We start from the raw sequence: 22,281 nt of genomic DNA, 5'->3' as shown, positions 1-22,281 counted from the left end.
CCAGCAGGCTGTGTGTGTTTACCCTCGCTCGGCCTGGCAACAGGGCCGCATGCTCAGGATTACGCGAGGCCTTGCCTTTCATCGCCGATCGCTGCCTCTTCCTTCCAGTCCTGGAGCGCAAGAGCCGCCGGTGCGAGGGGCCGTGAGGAAAGAAGGAGTGCTGTGATTTTCGGGGCTTTTTTATTGCACTCGTTGGGGGGGGTTTCCAGTCTCAAGTGGCTTTTTTTTTCTTTAACCATTTTAGATTTTTTTTTTATGTAACTACTTAGCAGTTTTTTATTTTGCTTCAGCTACAATTACTCTCCATCTTGGTGTGGAGTGAGTAAGTCAGTGTGGATTTGCTGCTGGAACTGAACTGAAATGGATCACTCCCTTTTCGGCTGCCTGCGGAACCCCCACGCTCCGGCCCAAGCCCTCCACCCGGCCTTTGCCCAGCCCTCCGCCCTGGCCTTGCACGGCCGCTCCGACCACGTCTCCTACCCGGACCTGCCCGGACCCTCTCCGCCCTGCAGTTATCCAGGAGAAGAGGGTGGCTTCAGTGGCCCTCATGCCCCTCGAGGTCACCCAGCCCAGCAGCTTCACCAGCATCATCCCCAGCATCAGCCCTCAGCCTGGCACATTCAGCAGATGCCCTCACCCGGCGGCGGCCGCCACAGTATCTGCCTCCCCCCACACCCCGACACCCCGGCCCCTGAGCTGTGCGGCTCTGCAGGGACGGGCGGTCAAGGCCTGTGCACAACGAACCCTGTGCTGAGCAACAGTGACCCCGCTGGGGCAGCCTGCATTTCCGGGGACTATGGGCGGCAAACCATGTCACCCGTAGAAGCAGACAGAAGGAATAGCAAAGGGAAGAGTGATAGCTCGGGTAAGAACTCAACACGTCTGTGCAGTCAGCAATGCATATGCATCTATACAATTACAGTATAAATACATTGTTTTTTACATTATTTAGGCCGTATCATAATGTGAGTTTAATAGCAACAGTGGCCTCCCTGGGGCAACATGTGTGTCCGGGGACTTTGGGCAACAAAAAAATGCACCTATAGAATCAGCAGTGTAGAGTAAGCAGTGTACACATGTCAATGCAGTCAGCAATACATATCTAATAAACATACTTTGTGTGAGTTTAATTTCAATAAGAATATTTAGCTTTAAAATCAACTAAAAACATTGCTACAAATGACTTATATACTCATATACAATACTCTAAAATCTATGATAGATAAAATAAAATTAAGCTTTTAAAATTTAGTTCAATTATTATTTACTTAAATGAATCAAGTAAAATACATATTTTTTAAATATAAGGTAGTATTGCATGCATGCAAATTTTGTTTCTCAATTTGTCACAATCATTCAAAACAAATAGCTATAGATTTTCTAATAGGAAATTAAAAATCATACTTGATTAAAATTCACTAATTTGGTCATTTAATCTCCATGCTTTCATTATTATATATAACTCTGTTCTTAACAGGATTCCCAATCTTATGTTCTTCATGCTCTTCACTTCTAGAATATGTCCTGCAAATTACACCTCTAACCGTTGCAGCAACTGAACACGTGCAAGGTGTAAATTAGACCAATTTCTATTTGGAAGTCTTCTATTCTGATTCATTAACTCACCGATGAACTACGGTGATCAGAAACGTGAGCCACTCTGCTTTTAGACATTAGTCATATTTTCATGCTATAAAGTTTTGTGTTTAAGAAACAAGTGCAAATACAAGTGTAAGTTCCATTATTGATTATTCACCAAACAAATACAATGTTATAGTGCAAGATCAATATGTGTGAAATATCGCAAATATTTTAATATATACAAAATATTTGAATCAGGCATTTCTGTGTTTTTGTCTGACTTTTGTTTGTTTTCAGCACCATAAATACACAATATGTCCACTTATTCTAACCTAATCTATGTGCATATCTAATCGACCTGTCATGCAAAAATGTTAAATCCCCAAACTGACAAATAAAAAAAAAATAAAAAAAAATTATTAGTTTTGAAGAAAGTCAATGGTTCCAGTGTTTCCTTACAGTGTGCAGCCAGTGTGTGGATGTGTTCAGTTCCATCGTCTGCTCACCTGATTTAATATCATTAAGCATTAATTTGCCAAAACAAGGGTTAAATGCTAACTATAAACACTTTTATAATTCTAAACTCTGGAGATATTTTAATGTAAAACAGTGATGGAAATCCAATACTTTTAGTATGAATATTATGGGGCAGTTTCCCAAACAGGGATTAAGCCTGATAATAGCCCTTATATTGTATTTATTCAAAAGTTAACATTTTACCGAACACCTAAATAAATTTACATTCACTGCTCAAATAATTACATTTTTGTACAGGTGCCTGGAACTTTTAAAATACTGCTGAACCGCATAAATGCAGATGTGTTTAGGAGATATACAGTATATTCTTCTTCACATCTGGGAGACAGATCTTTACAAATAACTGAACCTGTGGTGTGCTTCTTAAATCTGACAGAAAAAAGAAAACTTTCTCCAGTGTGATTTTAATAAGGTCAGTCTGTTACCTATTGTAACCTGAGTGTAAGCTGGGGTGATTGCTTTAAGTGAAAGGAAAGATGCCGCCTGCGTTGGCGAGCGCAGTGCAAGGGTTTTAATGGCTTGGTCTGGTGCTGCAGAGCTGCGCTGGGTCGTTCTCTCATCAGTCTCAGAGGTATAACTCACTGTGGCATTTCCCTTCAGGGCTTTAATGGCCTACAGGTGAAACTGCTTTTTAAATGTTTGCTCTGGTCACACCTGTGCTTTTGATACCCCCCTAACATGTGCGCTGCATTTACAACTGCAGAACATGTTGTGTTGCCACAGAGACCTGTGATAATAGCCTGCTGAGAAAAACCTGCTGTAAACTGGGAGATTAAAAAACACATTTTGAATCATTTTAAATACACTGAAAAAAATGTGTTATGCATAATGGTTTTGAAGATATATCTTACATGATGATCTTTATATTTGTGTTTCATATATTCGTATAAATAAATAATGAGCCTCATTATTGATTTTACAGCGTTGGAGTGTCTCACAGATCATCCATCTCATTGCACCTGGACATACTGTATAATCCCTAATTTAGATCTCCTGGTAGAATCAATTGAACACACTGAATATTGTAAACTTCATATGCATAAGTACAAGTACACTTTTAATAAATAATTGTTAGCTGGCATCAAAACCTCTAGTTAATATAATTGGTAATATACTCTGGCTGTAACTGAATACTTAAGAATTTACAGGAGAATCAAAAAATAAATTAATAATCTATTTAACTGTCTTTGGAAGTCAGTGTAAAAAGATTTCATATTCCATCTCACAGTGGAGCATTTCTATTCGTGTGTTCATCATACAATTTGTATAAAGAATGACTGGCTGATTTATTGCCACATTACATCAAAAAGTAAGGAACGGCAAAAAGAGATGCAAGGATTTTGTGTGACAGCAACAACTTATGCCTATATACATTCATATACAGCTCTGGAAAAAAATAAGAGACCACTTAAAAATAATCAGTTTCTTTGAATTTACCAAATTGAAAACCTCTGAAATATAATCAAGAGGAAGATGGATGATCACAAGCCATCAAACCAAGCTGAACTGCTTAAATATTTGCACCAGGAGTGTAAAAAAAAGCAGTGTGTAAGACTGGTGGAGGAGAACGTGCCAAAATGTGTGAAAACTGTGAATCAAAACCAGCGTCATTAGACCAAATATTGATTTCTAAACTCTATGAACTTTATATTAACTTTTTAAAGTTTTCTTTGCATCATTTGAGGTCTGAAAGCTCTGCATCTATTTTGTTATTTTAGCCATTTCTTAAATAACAAAATTTATTTGGAATTTGGGAGAAATGTTGTCTGTAGTTTTTAGAATAAAACAATAAAGTTTATTTTAATCAAACATATATCTATACAGCAAAATCAGAGAAACTGAAGTGATCTCTTAATTTTTTTTACAGAATATACTGTATATTATTTTTTAAATTACCTCTAAGTTAATGTTTTATTATTTATATTTAAGTTTATAATTAAATAATGCTATATTTAATTTAATATTTAAGATATATGTAAAGCTAACAACACAATTGCAAATGAATTAGAATTATCTTTGTGTTCCCCAAGTGTGTTAAATTAATCTCTTTCAGCAAACAATGACAAAATAAAGGCAAGCTGATGGATCACTAGAATAGTGCCTGGGATTTCCAGAAGTTTCCAGTTGGTACTACTTTTTATCCCAAATCCAATTTCCTCCTTAACTCTGTTGGCAGTTATCAAAGGCAACATGGTTTTCATTCACCAGCAGGTCATATGTCTCGTGAAGCAATGTGGCAACGATACGCCAAAGAGATTACAGTCTATTTGGAAGAATGATGTTGAATATAAAATATGAGATGTATCCTGTGCACTGCGAAGGCACTGTGCGTCAGACGTGTTTTTATTTCTAGACGAGCTAAAAATGTGAAAATCAGAATTATGCCCCCCCTCTATAACGTAATCTGGAACAGCTCTTTTTCAGTTTGTTCACTTTTTAAAAATATATAGCGACATCTACGAGTCTGTAGCTTCATAATCAGGCACCAGGAAGGCCACTGGCTGGCATTTCCCAATTTTTCAGTGCCTCTATTATTTAAAAATTTGGAGGCTGGCAGCTGGAAATAAAAGCCATGTCTGCGAGAACAGGCCATAAATTATGATCCAACATTTTGTCGCCTCGAACGGTTATATTCAAAACGCTCCTGTGAAGTTCAACCAAGGTCTTTAAAGTCTTTAAAGTGTTTTCATGAAAGGGATATGAGCACCATTACAGAGCTGAAATCTCCGTCTCTGCTTTCAGGGGGAGAAATCATTTTTCTAACCGTATTTTTGTTGCGACCACATTAAAGCAATCGGAGGAGAATTCCAACTCTTAATTGACTGGTGCTGAATGTGCAGACGCTGGTCACGGGAAAGTCTACCGTTATTTGGTGCCAGTAATCTTTTAAACGGTTCTAATAAGGTCTTATAGAACAGAGCAGAATAGAATGAAAGGGGCTTCAGTGCCTGAATGAAAGAATGAAAGGACTTTTATCTTGGACTGTAATTAATATTTAAGTATTTAATACATAAATAGAGAAACATTTGATTGGATATTAGACTAGATATACACTTCACTATTCAGTATTTCCAGTGTACAAAATTATAATATTATATACATAGGCCAGTCATAAAGACTATGTTTGTTTGGACACTATACTGTCTAAGTAATACATGCGATAAATGATGATAAATATTGACATTTTAAGGTAACTTAATGCCACTGATTTAAAGATAACATAATAGCACAATAATGCAGATACACGTTCCTAAAGAGCTTTTTTTTTTTAAATAAATGTTTATTAATTAGGAATATTTAGACAAAAATCTTATACTAAATATCCTAAATAAATAAATCATGAATAAAATTAAAGTGCTGTTTTTAAACAAATTCATCATATCAGCTTATTAATATTAAGAGGCTCTATTTACTAAGAAAATATAATTAACAGCAGAAATAGCAGAAATGATTTAGTTTATGTCCACATACAGTATATTATGATAAGTGAAAAGTGATAGACTTAACAGAGAGTTAAAAAAAGTATAGAAATATATATATATATATATATATATATATATATATATATATATATATATATATATATATATATATATATATATATATATAAACTATTGTGCTAAACTACAAAAAAACACAAAATTACTCCTGTAAATATATACTAAATGCACTTCTGTTTTGCTTTCTAATACATTATAATAAGGAAAAAAGGTTTATTTTTAGTCCATAAGCAGGTAATGGAAGGCAGATCCTCAGCTCCTATATCTGTGTGTAAGTTCTCACAGTTATTATTCTTGAGTGAATAGTGTGCTTTCTTCATTCACAAACAGCCTGCAGTTCTGTTACCATTTGTAAATGACTCAGAAATATTCCTAAGAATAATAGCTTACATTCAGTAAAGAGGAGCGTGGAGCTTGTGGAACAGAGTGAGAGCAGGAGAGCTGTGTTGATTTAGGCCAGATCTGAGAGCGCTTCCACATGCTCCACTCCTGGCCCCTCTCAGCCTGCTACACACACACACACACACACACACACACAAGCACGCACGCATGACCAATATCGGCATAATAAAAGGTGACTGGCACCCCTAATTGTTTAGCTCTTGTTTCGTTTTCATTCTGCTCGGGCTCCTGTACTGTATCACACAATCCCTGCCCCCTTTTTTTTTTAGCTTTTGCTCATTTTTGTGCTTTGCAATATTCTATTTTTCCTGCAGCTGGAAAATGTTCTGTTTTTCATTTCAGATTCCCAGGACGGGAGCTATAAGTCAGACGTGAACAGTAAGCCCAGGAAGGAGCGCACAGCGTTCACCAAGGAGCAGATCCGGGAACTGGAGTCCGAGTTTGCCCACCACAACTATCTGACACGGCTGAGACGCTACGAAATCGCCGTCAACCTTGACCTCACCGAGAGACAAGTATGCAGAACACTCAGCCTGTATTCTGCTGGAGGTTACTGTGGTTACAATGTGGCTTTTTACAAGCTGCAAAAAAAACTGCTTAAATAAAAAAAAAATATATATATAAATATATATAATATGATATAATGTTAGTTAATAATGCCTAGACTTGTTTCTGACAGACTAGACAAACTAGTTTGTAGACAGACTAGTTTCTGGCAATCTGAGTAGTCTGTCTGTCTGTCTATATATCTATCTATATCTATATCAAGTTGTAATTATCTATTAGTCCATTAATCATGAAAAGTAAATTTAAATAGTGTAATATATATAAATAGTATATATATATATATATATATATATATATATATATATATATATATATATATATATATATATATATTGCACATGCATGAATCTAAATTGACTATGCCCAAAGGAGATAGAGGGGTGTGAATCCCTGCAGCACTAAGATATAACTTCTCTAGAGTACTTAAACTGTCTCCCAGTTTAGGTGGTCTTTCTGATCTATAACTAATCCTCTGTTATCAGTATCTGACTGCTCTAATGATCTCATGCCTGAATGCCATCATATCCTTAGAGCAATGTACCAAGATCTAGAGCAAATCAACTAATCAGGTTGCCAGAAAGTGAATTTATCAACCAACATGTCAATCTAAAGATATTTTAAATGTTATATTTCAACATTTTTAATATTTTGTTTAGACAGATGAATTATCCTAATCATAACTAAACCGTGCTCTGAATTGTGAGTGGTTTATGTGGATGTGTGTGTACGCGTGTGTGTGAGACGTTTCTGTTCCTCTGTTTGCTGTTTGTGCAGTTTGAGCAGAGCCAAACATGTCAGCCATTACCCCTTTACTCTCTCACTCGCTCGCTCTCTCTCTCTCGCTCATTTCACTAATATAAACCTTTTTTTAAATCATACCCACACTTGGCATATTTCACACTCTATAATTCTGAGGCCTTTAAATAAGACCAAAATGTCAAATGCATTCAAAGTGCTATAACGTGAGCCAAGCTTATTGGTTTTCTTTTAAGCTTTTTTTTTATTTTTTAAACTTGCTGCTTCTGCTCCACATTTCCACTCAAACGCTTCCTTTATATCCTGACATAAATCACCAACACTGCTTATAGCAACACATATAGCCAAACCAGCCCATGCATCTCGCATACCCCTCGGTGAGCCTGTAGGATCCTGTAGGAAAAAAACCCAACCCACAGCTAAGTGCCTTGGCCTAAAGAGAAGCCCGAGAAGCCAGACAACTCACCTAGGATTCAATTCTTCCTGTCCAGCCCCCCCCCCCCCCCCCCTTTCCCCTCCACACTCCTCCACACACTCGCTTCCAAAGATTCCCTTCTTAGGTCCAATAAATCTGTGTGTGTGGGTTGATCCTGGACCTCGAGCGTGGTAACGTCCGGATTGCTCTGGTTATTGTGTTCGTTTGTCCTGTTGCAAAATAAAAGAGGCATTAACAATGATCAGTCCTTCTGAAAGTACTTTCACTGACAGTCAGTTTTAATCCTGTTTTAAAGCGCTCTTGTTTTCAGTGTTTAGTTTATAGGTTGCAAGAACATCTGGATAATGTGGTCAAGTGTTTACGATTTACCCGTTAAAACTCTAAATAGACAATATGTGGACCCGCACTCTAGTTCCATTCTGGAACAACAACAAAAAAAAACAATAATATCAGAAATTATATTCTAAATAATAGAATAGAATAGAATATAGTCAATGTTAAATTTAACAGTTAACAGAAATTAATTGAGCCTTTCAATGAATAAACATGTGTATTATTCTTAAATTATTTACAATAAAAAAATAAAATATGCTTTATTTATTTAAATAAAAGGAAATATATATATATATATATATATATATATATATATATATATATATATATATATATATATATATATATATACAGTTATTTGTTGGAAGGGCTTAATAATTAATTTATAACACACATTTAGTTTATTATTCATATTTTTTACCCTTATGTATTACAGTATTGCTGCTATACAACAAAATTGTATTACTTTATTACTATACTACTTTTTAACTTATTTTGAGTCCAACAGTTATTCTTTATATTTGTATAAAAATATCAGGATTATTGGACCAATAGAAATGCTCTAAAATGACTTGGATTAAAAGTCGTTTTACACTGACTTTCAGCCAGAAACATGCATGCATTGTGACGTCAGGGTTTTCATAAAGCACCATTTTTCCTGTCCACACTACAACACTGAAAACACAGTTTGCATAAAATTTCCCCTTAGGAGAGTGTTTTTTTGGAACTTGTGGATGAACAGCCAAAAATGTTTTTTAAAAACATCCGAATACGGATATACTATGTGGACAGGGTTCTAAATCTGCCGATTAAGAACTGCAGTGCAAGAGTATATTCCCTTTATATTCACACCGTCATTTACACCACACCTCACCCTGAAATACCTGCCGTCTTCAGGCTAAAATAACCCCCCCTTCCTAAAATAGCCCCCTATCTGCCCAAGGCTGAGACACGCGTAGGTGGGGGGTGGTCGTGAGCTCAGAGTCTGGACCCGTTCGGACCGTTTTAGGCAGCAGCTTAATCATCACTGAGAGACACGAATACAGAGCGAGCTGTCGAGTCAGGGAAAGGAGGCAGGGCCAGGGGCCAGTGGGCCTGCCAGGAGCCATGCATCAGCACATTATTGGCCAGGTGGAAATAGCCTAGCCACCTGATGCTAGCCCCCCCACGGCGCCAGTCAGGTTCCTGCACCTCTGTTTGTGCGAGCTTGAGGAGAAAAGGGTTGAAAAACACACCCAGAAGTGTTAAAAGGGTCATGGAGACAATCTGAGAGTGTGGCCTGAAGCTTACGCTCCAGCAACGAGCTGCTGAGGCCTGCTCTGCTGCCAGCCGGGTGTGTGAGATGAGGTGTTGTGCGTGCTTTTACGTAATGGCCTGTGTAAATGAAAGAGTGTGAGGATGACTGAGTGCTGTGATTGCAGAGCTCTGGTATAGAAAGCCAATAAATATGTCCTTCACAAAGAAACATATATATATATATATATATATATATATATATATATATATATATATATATATATATATTATATGCGTGTGTGTGTGTGTGTGTGCAGTAATTTTTCCAACGCTTATAAGTTGTTTGGTGTGTGTCTGTTCACCCTGGACCCTCTACCTCGCTCTGCCTCCAGTCTAGTATATATATGTTGTGTGGGCACCCTCTGTTGCTGCATGCATGTAATGCAATTTGAATTTGATGTTTTTCACAATATTAAGGCAGCTCTTTCTACAGGTTTATCATGGAAATTCATATTGCATTTGTAACCCAGGTTTAGAACACGTAGAGTCAATGCAATTCATTAATTATAATTTGTTTAAAATAAATAAATAAATTACATTATAGACATAATAATGAGACTACATAAAACTAAATAAATAGGTTAGAACATAAATCTAATTAATTTGAAGCATCTAATACGTAAAAGATTATTTAATTTGGGAAAATAAACATAACAGGAATTATTATTAATGATCCTTAACAATAATAATTAAAAAAAAATAATTAAAACTATTATTAAAAGTCAGTGGCGATTCCAGGAACGCCCACTGCGCAAAAATCTAGCCAATAAAGGTAAATTAGAAGTTCACTGCGCAAAAATCTAGCCAATGATAAGTGTAAGTCTAGCTAGCTATGGTAGCCAATCAGCAGCCAAGTGGGAGTGGCCACGGGTTCCCGCACGGCCAGAAGCTCAGTCGGACGTCGGGGTGAAGATAGGAAGGATCGCGGTGCGGCAATCGCGCTAAAATTGAGCAAAAACGCTAAAAAATTAAGCACTTTAAGTGTGAGTACTCTTCACTAGAAGCTGCTTGCAGCCAGTATTAAAGCTTGGTTAGCTTAATAAGAGTTTGTAAAGCTAATTTAAACCGTCAGAGTAGAGGATTAAGGTGAACTGCTGAGTCAGTTGGATTTCATGTGCACAAGATCGCGTTTCATGCCGGGTTGCCAGATTGGTGAAACTTAAACATTCACGATTGGATTTGGCCAGGTTTCTATGGGATGAGACTGACTGCTAAGGACATTCTGCCCAGTCACATGTATACCTGTTGCCTGGGAAAACAAGATGGCGAGCCACAGCCCATGAGGACAACTTAACTGAGCTTGAGTATTTTTTTATTTTTTCCCCCAGGACTATATTTTTTTTCTTTTTTGAGAGGGTAACTCTTTAAAGTACTGAAGGACAGAGTTCTGATAGACGGTTGAACATTTCTCTAAAGAAAAAAAGGACAGCTTTTCTCAATTTTTCCATTTTTTTTAATCTGGAAAAAAAAACAACACTCATAAGGGGAAATTATTTGAAGCACACCAAGTAACGGTTATTGTAACTGGAATTCTTCTGTTCATTTCCAAGGTTAAGAGTTTGCACTACCTGTTTAATTGTTTTGGGTTGGAATTTTGTTAATATTGTGAGGATTCTGTGTTAAAAGGATACTACTCTGGTATTTAGTATTTCAAATGGTCACTAAGGTAAAATTCTAAACCTACAACTAAACTATATATAAGGTTTAATACAACTTACCAAATAATATATAGGAGCTAAACTACCTCATATACTAAAATTAAACCCTTAAATAATGATACTATTTATATATATATATATACTTACCTAAAGCTTCTGAAATAAAACAATACTTACCTAGATACTTACCTCCAACACTAAACCAAAATCCTAAAACCTTTTAAATGATAATACTTACCTTAATACTCACCTATATCCTAAAAGTTGTGACCATACTTACCTGAGGACTGAGTAACACCTGAAATAAGAAATAACAAACATTAGCACTGAGTGATAAGTGACACTTAATATAAAAAGAGAGTTCTAAGGTACTTACCTGTTTAAGTTCCTACTGGATGTTTATTTTATTTCTTTCTTTCTGAGCCTTTCACTTGAACCATTATTTTTTTTCTGATTTATTTATTTTTTATATATGGTGAAGTAAATACTAATTTTGTCAATACAATCACTACCTTTACCATACACACGGTCTTGTGTCTCTCCTTTCAACTGCTCCTAGAGCGAACCTAACTGGTCCAAAGTTCTTTTAGTTTCTGTACAAGTAGTTTTTTAAATTTTCTGTGAGTACAGATTGGGTTCTTGTAATCAAGCTATTAGCATAGTGTAGCTTCCTTACAGGAAGCTAGGGGTTACAAAATTATTTGGCGAGCCAGCCAGGAGCAGTCAAACCCTGAGACACAGAGGCCAGGTGATTGGGACATACATATTAAAGCCAACAATCAAAATTAGAATACTTTGTCAACTAAGCTGATGCAATAGAAACCGTCAACATGGAAATAGTAGAGCGTGAAACAGTTAACATAGCTAACTCAGTCCTCGTTAGCGGTTTAACTGAAACTGAAGCCGATTCAGATCTGACCAACTACCTAGAGCAACATGGTCCTATTAGCAGGGTTCTTCGTATTGATGACCCTACTTCAACGTTCCACAAAAATGTGATAGTTGAATTTAAGAGTTCCTTTGCAATGGACACACTTAGGCCACTCCTTCCATATACTCATACTAGCCCCAGTAGAGATGTTTATCACTTGAAGGCCCTAGCAAAAGTATATGTACCCCCAGCCGCTGGAAGTGCCACACACAGTTTCTTAGATGAACTCCGAAAACTCGCTGCACAGAGCAACAAATCATTCTCTGAGCTTCTGCAAGAACATCTTTCCTTGTGCCACGAGTCCATTCTTGCCAACGAAGCAAGTGACCACACCAGTCAGGCAGATGTTGAGACCACAAGCGTCAGTGATGTCCCCGAAATCAGTCAGGCACACCCTTCTCAGACTTGCCCAAGTGCCACAATGGCTGATTCCAGAAGGTTTCCCACAATTGATCCAGTCATCTCGTTGAGTGACGTAAACCCACCTGCAGTGCAACGTGTTGTTGTTGAGCACATTGTCAAAAGTGAAGAAGCAGCATCACACGCACATGCATCAGCAAGGCTTCGAACATTTTCAGGAAAGACTCCGCATCACAATAGCGAGGTAGATTATGACACTTGGCGCAACAACGTTGAGCTTCTGTTAAAAGATCCCTCTCTGTCCGATCTACACAGATCTCGCAAGATCCTTGACAGTCTTCTGCCCCCAGCTGCAAACCTGGTGAAACACTTAGGCCCTTTGGCTACTCCAAAGGCCTATCTTGACCTGTTAGATTCTGCTTTTGCTACAGTGGAGGAGGGTGATGAACTTTTTGCCAAGTTTCTGAACACCTTGCAAGATGCTAGTGAGAGGCCTTCTGAGTATTTGCAGAGGCTGCATGCTGTGATGAGTAGAGTCACAAAACAAGGAGTCATACCTGCTACTGAGACGGACAAGCACCTGCTGCGTCAATTCTGTCGTGGTTGTTGGGACAACGGATTGATAGCAGATCTTCAGTTAGAACAGAAGAAAAACAGGCCCCCACCATTCCCAGAATTGCTACTTCTACTTCGCATTGAAGAAGAAAAGCACACAGCAAAAGAACAACGAATGAAGAAGCACCTAGGTAACGTCAGGCATCGCGTTGGTTCTCATGCAGTTCAGGCTGAAATTCGTGATGCAGAAGAAAAAGAAGGCTCATTGACAGCTATGGTGAAAGGGTTAAAGAAACAAATGGGTGAACTTCAGGGGCAAATCAAGACCTTAAAGTTCCAAAAGAGTCCTGATCCACCAGAAGATACATCTGATTTAAAGAAACAAATTGTTCAGCTTCAAAGTCAAATCACCCATCTGCAAGCTTCACACTCACAAAGGACAGGGGTGGTGAACTCTGGAGAAAGGACCAAACAGGTTTCCAAAGCTGTGTCACGTGAAACTCAGGCTAGTTCCTCCAAATCACTCAGTGGAAAGCCAAGGCCCTGGTACTGCTTTTGTTGCGGCGAAGATGGGCATATCGCTACTTCGTGCAATGCTGATCCAAACCCATCTTTGGTGGCTGTTAAAAGAAAGCAACTGCGAGAAAAGCAGCAAGCTTGGGAACTTGGGCATGACTCCCAACCTCCTTTAAACTGACCTCAGTCTCCGTTGAGGGACGAACAGAGACTGGACCAAGAAGAAGTCCCTACTCCAACAAGATGCGGATCAACAACAAAGCTGCCCATGCTACGTGCCATGAACAACTGCCACATAGACTAGTGGGAACAAAGTGCACCTCTCAGGTAACCATCGATGGCCAGAGTTACAGCTGTCTCTTGGACACAGGATCCCAGGTAACCACCATCCCCCAGTCATTCCATGAAACTCATTTGCCACATGTAGAATGTAAACCTCTTAACGACCTACTTGAGGTGGAAGCTGCGAATGGACAACCTGTGCCTTATTCTGGTTACATTGAGTTAAATATCACTTTTCCTAAAGAATTCCTTGGCATCTCCATTGAAGTCCCCACCTTAGCGCTAGTGGTTTCTGACACTCATGGATCAGCTCAATCCCTTTTGCTAATAGGCACCAACACCCTGGATGCCCTCTATGAGAGTTATTGTAAGGAGAACCCAGCAAAGTGCCAATCACAGCATCATGGGTACAAGACAGTGCTAAGAACTCTGGGAGTCAGACACAAGCAGACTGAAGACAGCATGGTGGGCAATGTAAGGCTTCACAGTGATGTGCCAAAAGTCATCCCAGCACGTCAAAGTTCTGTATTAGAAGGCTCAGTGACTGCAAAAGGCCCTGAAAAGCAATTTGTTCTGCAGCAACCTACGACATCCCTTCCTGGAGGTCTTATTGTCACCAGTAGTCTGCTCACTTTACCTAGCAAACCCCACACTAAATTGCCAGTAATACTAAAAAATGAATCCGATCATGATGTAATACTCATGCCTAAGAGAGTCATAGCCGAACTTCACGCTGTGCAGCAGATAATGCCCAGTGCTGCCTTCCCAAAAAGTTCAGCTCCAAACCCTCAGCCACCTGTTCCAGCTTCCGGAATGCAATTCGACTTCGCTGACTCCCCTATTCCTGCAGAATGGAAGGAACGAGTAATTCATAAGCTGAACACTATGCCTGAGGTATTCGCCCAGCATGACCTTGATTTTGGTCACTCCAGTAAAGTGAAGCATCACATTAAGCTGAGTGATGAGACTCCTTTTAAACAAAGGGCCCGTCCTATCCATCCACAAGATATCAATGCTGTTCGTCTTCATTTAGAAGAATTGCTTGAAGCTGGGGTAATTAGGGAGTCTGAGTCCTCATTCTCATCTCCCATTGTGGTGGTCCGTAAGAAGAACGGCGACGTGAGGCTTTGTGTTGACTACCGCAAGCTGAATTTACAAACTGTGAAGGATGCTTATGCCCTACCAAATTTAGAAGAAACCTTTTCTGTACTGACTGGTTCCCAGTGGTTTTCAGTACTTGATCTGAAATCCGGCTATTACCAAATTGAACTAGAAGAAGCAGACAAACATAAGACAGCCTTTGTGTGCCCAATGGGATTCTGGGAATTCAATCGGCTTCCGCAAGGGATTACGAACGCTCCAAGCACCTTCCAAAGGCTCATGGAGAAGTGCATGTCTGACCTTCACCTCAAAGAAGTAATTGTATTCCTGGATGATCTCATAATTTTCTCTGCGACACTGGAAGAGCATGAACACCGCCTGCTCAGAGTCCTCCAACGATTGAAGGAGTACGGATTAAAGTTATCCCCTGAGAAGTGCAAGTTCTTCCAGACATCAGTCAGGTACCTGGGACATATTGTGTCAAGAAACGGTGTTGAAACTGACCCAGAAAAGATCCAATCTCTCAAAAACTGGCCAAATCCAAAGAATCTGAAAGAACTACGCTCCTTTCTAGGATTTGCAGGGTATTATAGAAGATTTATACAAGATTATTCAAAGATTGTGAAGCCCTTAAATGACCTAACTGCCGGATATGGTCCCATTAGGAAGAAGTGCAAAGTGAACAATGACAATACCCATTACTACAAACCTAAAGAGCCGTTTGGAAACCGCTGGACAGACAGTTGCCAAGAAGCATTTAACACCATCATCAGCAAGCTCACTTCAGCGCCTGTCTTGGCCTATGCCAATTCTCAGCTGCCGTACATTTTGCACACTGATGCAAGCACCACCGGTCTTGGAGCTGCACTTTATCAGGAGCAAGATGGCCAGATAAGAGCTATTGCTTTTGCCAGCCGTGGACTGTCACGTAGTGAATCCCGTTATCCAGCCCATAAACTGGAATTCTTAGCCCTTAAATGGGCTGTGACTGAAAAATTCAGCGATTATCTTTATGGGAACTCTTTTACAGTAATCACTGACAGCAACCCCCTAACTTACATCCTCACCTCAGCAAAACTGGACGCGACAAGCTACAGGTGGTTATCTGCCCTATCCACCTTCTCTTTCAAACTCCAGTATCGCCCAGGTAAACACAATTTGGACGCAGATGCTCTTTCAAGACGTCCTCATGACACTGAGCTGGACGACCCTACCTCCCAAAAAGAGCAAGACAGAATCCGCCAATTTACACTGCAGCGTCTGCCTGAGTTTGATAATGACACCCGAGTTGGTCCTGAAGTAGTTCAAGCCATTTGTGAAGCACGTCTTGTACGTCAACCTTCTGACTCTGCATCAGAAAGCTCCAGTGTTCCATTGGTGGAGTCCCTTGCAGCCCATCCAGATTCCATGCCTGATGGTTTTGTGCAAGGAGAGCATTTTGATGGATTCCCGGTCATTTCTAAGGTGTCCAAGGAAGAAGTCCGTGAAAAACAGAGATCTGACTCTGTTATTCGGGAAGTGATCTCCTCTCTAGAAGGGGGAGGGGTGCCATCTCCTTCTGTGAAGAGGGAGATTCCACAACTTTCTCTTATGTGCAGAGAGTGGAACAGATTACTTTTAATAAATGGAATACTGTACAGGAAAAGACAAGAAGGTCCAGAGGTGCAGTATCAGTTGGTTCTGCCTGAAGAATGGAGAGAAACAGTTATGACCAGCCTACACGATGACATGGGTCACTTAGGCATAGAACGCACCCTTGATCTAGTGAGGTCACGATTCTATTGGCCTAGAATGGCAGTTGAAGTTGACCAAAAGATCAAAACCTGCCGTCAATGTGTTCTCCGTAAAGCACCATTGGAGAAAGCAGCCCCCTTAGTGAATATTCGAGCCAGCAGACCTTTAGAGCTGGTGTGCATGGATTTCCTTTCTATTGAACCTGACCGCAGTAACACTAAAGATGTCTTGGTAATCACTGATTTCTTTACTAAATATGCAGTAGCAGTACCTACTCCCAACCAGAAGGCAAGAACAGTTGCTAAATGCTTATGGGAGAACTTTATAGTTCACTACGGCATCCCAGAAAGACTACACAGTGATCAAGGCCCTGACTTCGAATCAAAGACCATCAAAGAGCTGTGCGAAGTCATTGGTACCCGGAAGGTGCGTACCTCACCGTATCACCCAAGGGGAAATCCAGTTGAACGCTTTAACCGAACTCTGTTGAGCATGCTCGGAACCCTGAAAGGAGAGCAGAAGTCACATTGGCGTGATTTTGTGAAGCCTTTAGTGCATGCTTATAACTGCACAAAACACGAAAGCACTGGATATACTCCCTACGAGCTCATGTTCGGAAGAAAGCCCCGATTACCAATTGACCTTGCCTTTGATGTGTCATTGAGTCAACAGAAAGGAACATCCCACTCTCAGTATGTAAAACATCTGAAAACACAACTGGAAGAGAGTTATAAGTTGGCTATGGGGAATGCTGCAAAGATGGCGGAGAAAAACAAGACCAGGTTTGATAAAAAGATAACTGAGTCTATCCTAGACAAAGATGACCGGGTACTGGTCAGAAATGTGAAATTGAGAGGCAAGCACAAATTAGCTGATAAGTGGGAATCGACTGTCCATGTTGTGGTGCAACGTGCTGGAGAACTTCCTGTGTACACAGTCAGGCCAGAAAACAAAGAGGGACCATTGCGTACACTGCACAGGGACTTACTCCGACCTTGCAATTTCCTGTCAGTGGCCGAAGAAGATTCCCCTAAAGCTAAAGTAAGGAGGCCTCGAACACGCACAGTCTTACACAAGAGCGACTCAGAAGAATCAGAGCCCGGTTCAGATTCAGACGACAATCCTGTTTACTACTACACAGGTTCTTTAAGGCCTGAGCCAGTGGAAGTCATTCGGATCCACGAGAGCAAAGATCTGGTATCCATACCTGTTCCTGAAGTACAGCCTAAACTGATAGCCAGTCAGCCAATTCCTGACTTTTGTGCTGAAGACTCACATGAGAAAAACCCTGAACATTCACCTGAGATAAACTCTGGATACTCACCTGAGAAAATTCCTGAAAACCTACCTGATGAAATTCCTGAAAACTTACCTGAAAGAACTGAAGTTGATGCTTACTTACCTGTATCTGATCAAACTGCAACCCAGGATACACTGGAACTTATTGAGTCTGTGGAAAGAGTAGAAGAGAATGACGAGGTTCAGCAACAGTTCATGAATGCATCCGAAGACAGTGAAACTGAAATCCCTGTAAGGCATTCTACAAGGCGTAGAGAAAAGGCTAAGAGGCTAACATATCCTGAACTAGGTAATCCCCTTGTCTCCATAGTGCAATCTCTATTCCAAGGTTTAAGCACTGCCCTTACTCAATCTCTCATGGAAACCCCCTATGTAGACCCAAGCCAACCTGCTAGAAATGCCCCATCATCCCATGCACAGGGACGTGCATACAGTTTACGGCGGGAGGGTGTAACCCAGGTTTAGAACACGTAGAGTCAATGCAATTCATTAATTATAATTTGTTTAAAATAAATAAATAAATTACATTATAGACATAATAATGAGACTACATAAAACTAAATAAATAGGTTAGAACATAAATCTAATTAATTTGAAGCATCTAATACGTAAAAGATTATTTAATTTGGGAAAATAAACATAACAGGAATTATTATTAATGATCCTTAACAATAATAATTAAAAAAAAATAATTAAAACTATTATTAAAAGTCAGTGGCGATTCCAGGAACGCCCACTGCGCAAAAATCTAGCCAATAAAGGTAAATTAGAAGTTCACTGCGCAAAAATCTAGCCAATGATAAGTGTAAGTCTAGCTAGCTATGGTAGCCAATCAGCAGCCAAGTGGGAGTGGCCACGGGTTCCCGCACGGCCAGAAGCTCAGTCGGACGTCGGGGTGAAGATAGGAAGGATCGCGGTGCGGCAATCGCGCTAAAATTGAGCAAAAACGCTAAAAAATTAAGCACTTTAAGTGTGAGTACTCTTCACTAGAAGCTGCTTGCAGCCAGTATTAAAGCTTGGTTAGCTTAATAAGAGTTTGTAAAGCTAATTTAAACCGTCAGAGTAGAGGATTAAGGTGAACTGCTGAGTCAGTTGGATTTCATGTGCACAAGATCGCGTTTCATGCCGGGTTGCCAGATTGGTGAAACTTAAACATTCACGATTGGATTTGGCCAGGTTTCTATGGGATGAGACTGACTGCTAAGGACATTCTGCCCAGTCACATGTATACCTGTTGCCTGGGAAAACAAGATGGCGAGCCACAGCCCATGAGGACAACTTAACTGAGCTTGAGTATTTTTTTATTTTTTCCCCCAGGACTATATTTTTTTTCTTTTTTGAGAGGGTAACTCTTTAAAGTACTGAAGGACAGAGTTCTGATAGACGGTTGAACATTTCTCTAAAGAAAAAAAGGACAGCTTTTCTCAATTTTTCCATTTTTTTTAATCTGGAAAAAAAAACAACACTCATAAGGGGAAATTATTTGAAGCACACCAAGTAACGGTTATTGTAACTGGAATTCTTCTGTTCATTTCCAAGGTTAAGAGTTTGCACTACCTGTTTAATTGTTTTGGGTTGGAATTTTGTTAATATTGTGAGGATTCTGTGTTAAAAGGATACTACTCTGGTATTTAGTATTTCAAATGGTCACTAAGGTAAAATTCTAAACCTACAACTAAACTATATATAAGGTTTAATACAACTTACCAAATAATATATAGGAGCTAAACTACCTCATATACTAAAATTAAACCCTTAAATAATGATACTATTTATATATATATATATACTTACCTAAAGCTTCTGAAATAAAACAATACTTACCTAGATACTTACCTCCAACACTAAACCAAAATCCTAAAACCTTTTAAATGATAATACTTACCTTAATACTCACCTATATCCTAAAAGTTGTGACCATACTTACCTGAGGACTGAGTAACACCTGAAATAAGAAATAACAAACATTAGCACTGAGTGATAAGTGACACTTAATATAAAAAGAGAGTTCTAAGGTACTTACCTGTTTAAGTTCCTACTGGATGTTTATTTTATTTCTTTCTTTCTGAGCCTTTCACTTGAACCATTATTTTTTTTCTGATTTATTTATTTTTTATATATGGTGAAGTAAATACTAATTTTGTCAATACAATCACTACCTTTACCATACACACGGTCTTGTGTCTCTCCTTTCAACTGCTCCTAGAGCGAACCTAACTGGTCCAAAGTTCTTTTAGTTTCTGTACAAGTAGTTTTTTAAATTTTCTGTGAGTACAGATTGGGTTCTTGTAATCAAGCTATTAGCATAGTGTAGCTTCCTTACAGGAAGCTAGGGGTTACACATTCATATTCATAAAAATTACATTTATCTTACAGCCCAGTGCACACACTACAAAACACACAAAGCAACATCATGCAGAGTCTTCTCATATGTAGGCCATGGAGGTTCTACTTGCCAAAACAGCTCCTTCTCGAAAGTGTCACCAGCGCACCCACATATATACACATACACCAGTTGAGGGGCATTGAGTTTCCCTGATGCAGTACTACCAAGTATCCGTTGCTAGGAGATGCAATTAATCCAGTAAACATTATGTACAGTTGGCTGCTCTATATCATTAACAACTTCACCAACTATTTAGATACCCGCATGCCATGTCATAACTGCATTACTGTTAAATACTGTACAGAATCCACTCCAGCCGAAACTCGAGCTGACCCACTGTAATATAATTCCATCTCCTCAGGTGAAGGTGTGGTTCCAGAACAGACGGATGAAGTGGAAGCGAGTGAAAGGAGGGCAGCAGGGAGCCGCAGCGCGAGAGAAAGAACTGGTCAACGTCAAAAAAGGGACGCTCTTGCCGGCGGAGTTCGCGGGCATGGTTGGACTGCACCACTCCTCCGTCGGCTCCCCGGGCAACGAGGACGACAGTCACGACAGTGACCAGAGCTCCGAGCACGCTCACTTATGACCTTCTGGAAAAACTTCCAACCCGAACCCTGCAGTTTTCCTCAGGAATCATCATGCTTAGTACACTAGGGCCCTTAAAACCTAGTCCAGGGCCAGATGTTAAGATCTCTTACGATTTGTTCTGTTAAGCAGATGGTGAGAAGGAGCTCGGTCTCTGCAACATCTCAGCTTAAAGATTTCACTAAAGTAAAGTGTCGAGACTGGAAAACTGGATAAAGACAAAAGATTGCGACGTGCTTTCACTCCTGAGCTGTAGCTCTGAATTTGAATTGTGGGATTTTGTAAATAAAATGAGGGAAGGATGTTGAGAACATTCCACTAAAGTGCCTTGGGAAGAAAATTTGCACTGTTTTTAATTATTGTCCTGATTCATAGCTACTGTATTTACCCAAATTTTATCATTTGTACCATTCAACAAAAACAGCATTAAGGATGCAACATTTTACCTGTTGAGAACCGAAGAAATGTTTATTAACTGTCTGAATGCTGGTGGTTGGTAAAGTTCCCCTGCTCTTTAATGTATTTCTATATATTGCACTCTTCACACCCTTTTATAATTCAGTTAATATTATTTGGAAACAATTAGGTTTAGCATATCATGTGCTATCCCACAGGGTTCTATTTTGGGGGCTATAAAACTGATGTCAATTATAACAGTAATGTTGTTGTGACAGTTATGAGAGTGACAAAGTGCTTTGTGGGCTTTAAAAAAGCTCTAAAGGGAAGATAATATTGCATCAGAATTAGGTTTGGATATTTAGTAAAAATAATATTATTTCAACAAATGCCCCATTATTACCCAAACAAATCAGATAATGAGTGAGAAGCATTTCTACAATAGGCTGACATTTCTCAATTGCAATACTAAATGCCCAACAACATGAGAAATGGTAAAACAAGATGAAAAAAAAAACAGTATGAGAACACATAACACAGTTTGAGTGATGGTGAAAATGAACACAGTGGATTTTATACCAACCTTTCTATTTATCGATTCCCTTAGAAATGTAGTTCATTCTTCTTCTTTTCAATCTTTTATGTTTACCTTTTGAATAAACAGGTATTGCAGCTCTGACTGTTTCTGTCGTGCCAATGACAATAATAAATTTACCACAGAGTCGTTAAAAAATAAAACTTGAATTTTCTTCCTTTCAGAGAGCCTTTTTTCTTGGAAATATTATCAACTCCAAAGAGGATAATGTGATGGAAATGTGATGGAAAGCCATGTTGAAAAACTAATATTATGGTTTGGCATTTCCATGACTTCTGTGTGAGTGTGCATCCTAATTTTTTGGAGTGGCATTTTGGCAAACGGCCTGACTTTTTGAAACGTCCTCAGTCGTGCGCGAGCAGCTGGCGATTCGATACCTCCAGAAGTTTGGAGCTGTTTGATTTGTGGCTTCGCCGTTCCCCTTGACACACAGGCAAAACCCAGGCTAAGTGGATTTGTTTTCAGTTGTGGTCAG

The 22,281-nt window shown here is 39.3% G+C and overlaps 1 protein-coding gene across 1 annotated transcript; it reads left to right on the top strand.

Moving 5' to 3' along the window:
- Positions 1-312: 312 nt before the first annotated feature.
- Positions 313-21,960, top strand: meox2b (mesenchyme homeobox 2b). Its single transcript, XM_007249291.4, has 3 exons — positions 313-865; positions 6,363-6,535; positions 20,592-21,960. Exons 1-3 carry the CDS (start codon positions 361-363, stop codon positions 20,814-20,816), a joined length of 903 nt encoding a protein of 300 aa, XP_007249353.3. The 5' UTR covers positions 313-360; the 3' UTR covers positions 20,817-21,960.
- Positions 21,961-22,281: the final 321 nt, after the last annotated feature.

The sequence above is a fragment of the Astyanax mexicanus genome, chromosome 3 (assembly GCF_023375975.1).
Source record: "Astyanax mexicanus isolate ESR-SI-001 chromosome 3, AstMex3_surface, whole genome shotgun sequence".
Lineage (NCBI taxonomy): Eukaryota > Metazoa > Chordata > Actinopteri > Characiformes > Acestrorhamphidae > Astyanax > Astyanax mexicanus.
This window is presented reverse-complemented; position numbering and strand designations above follow the sequence as displayed.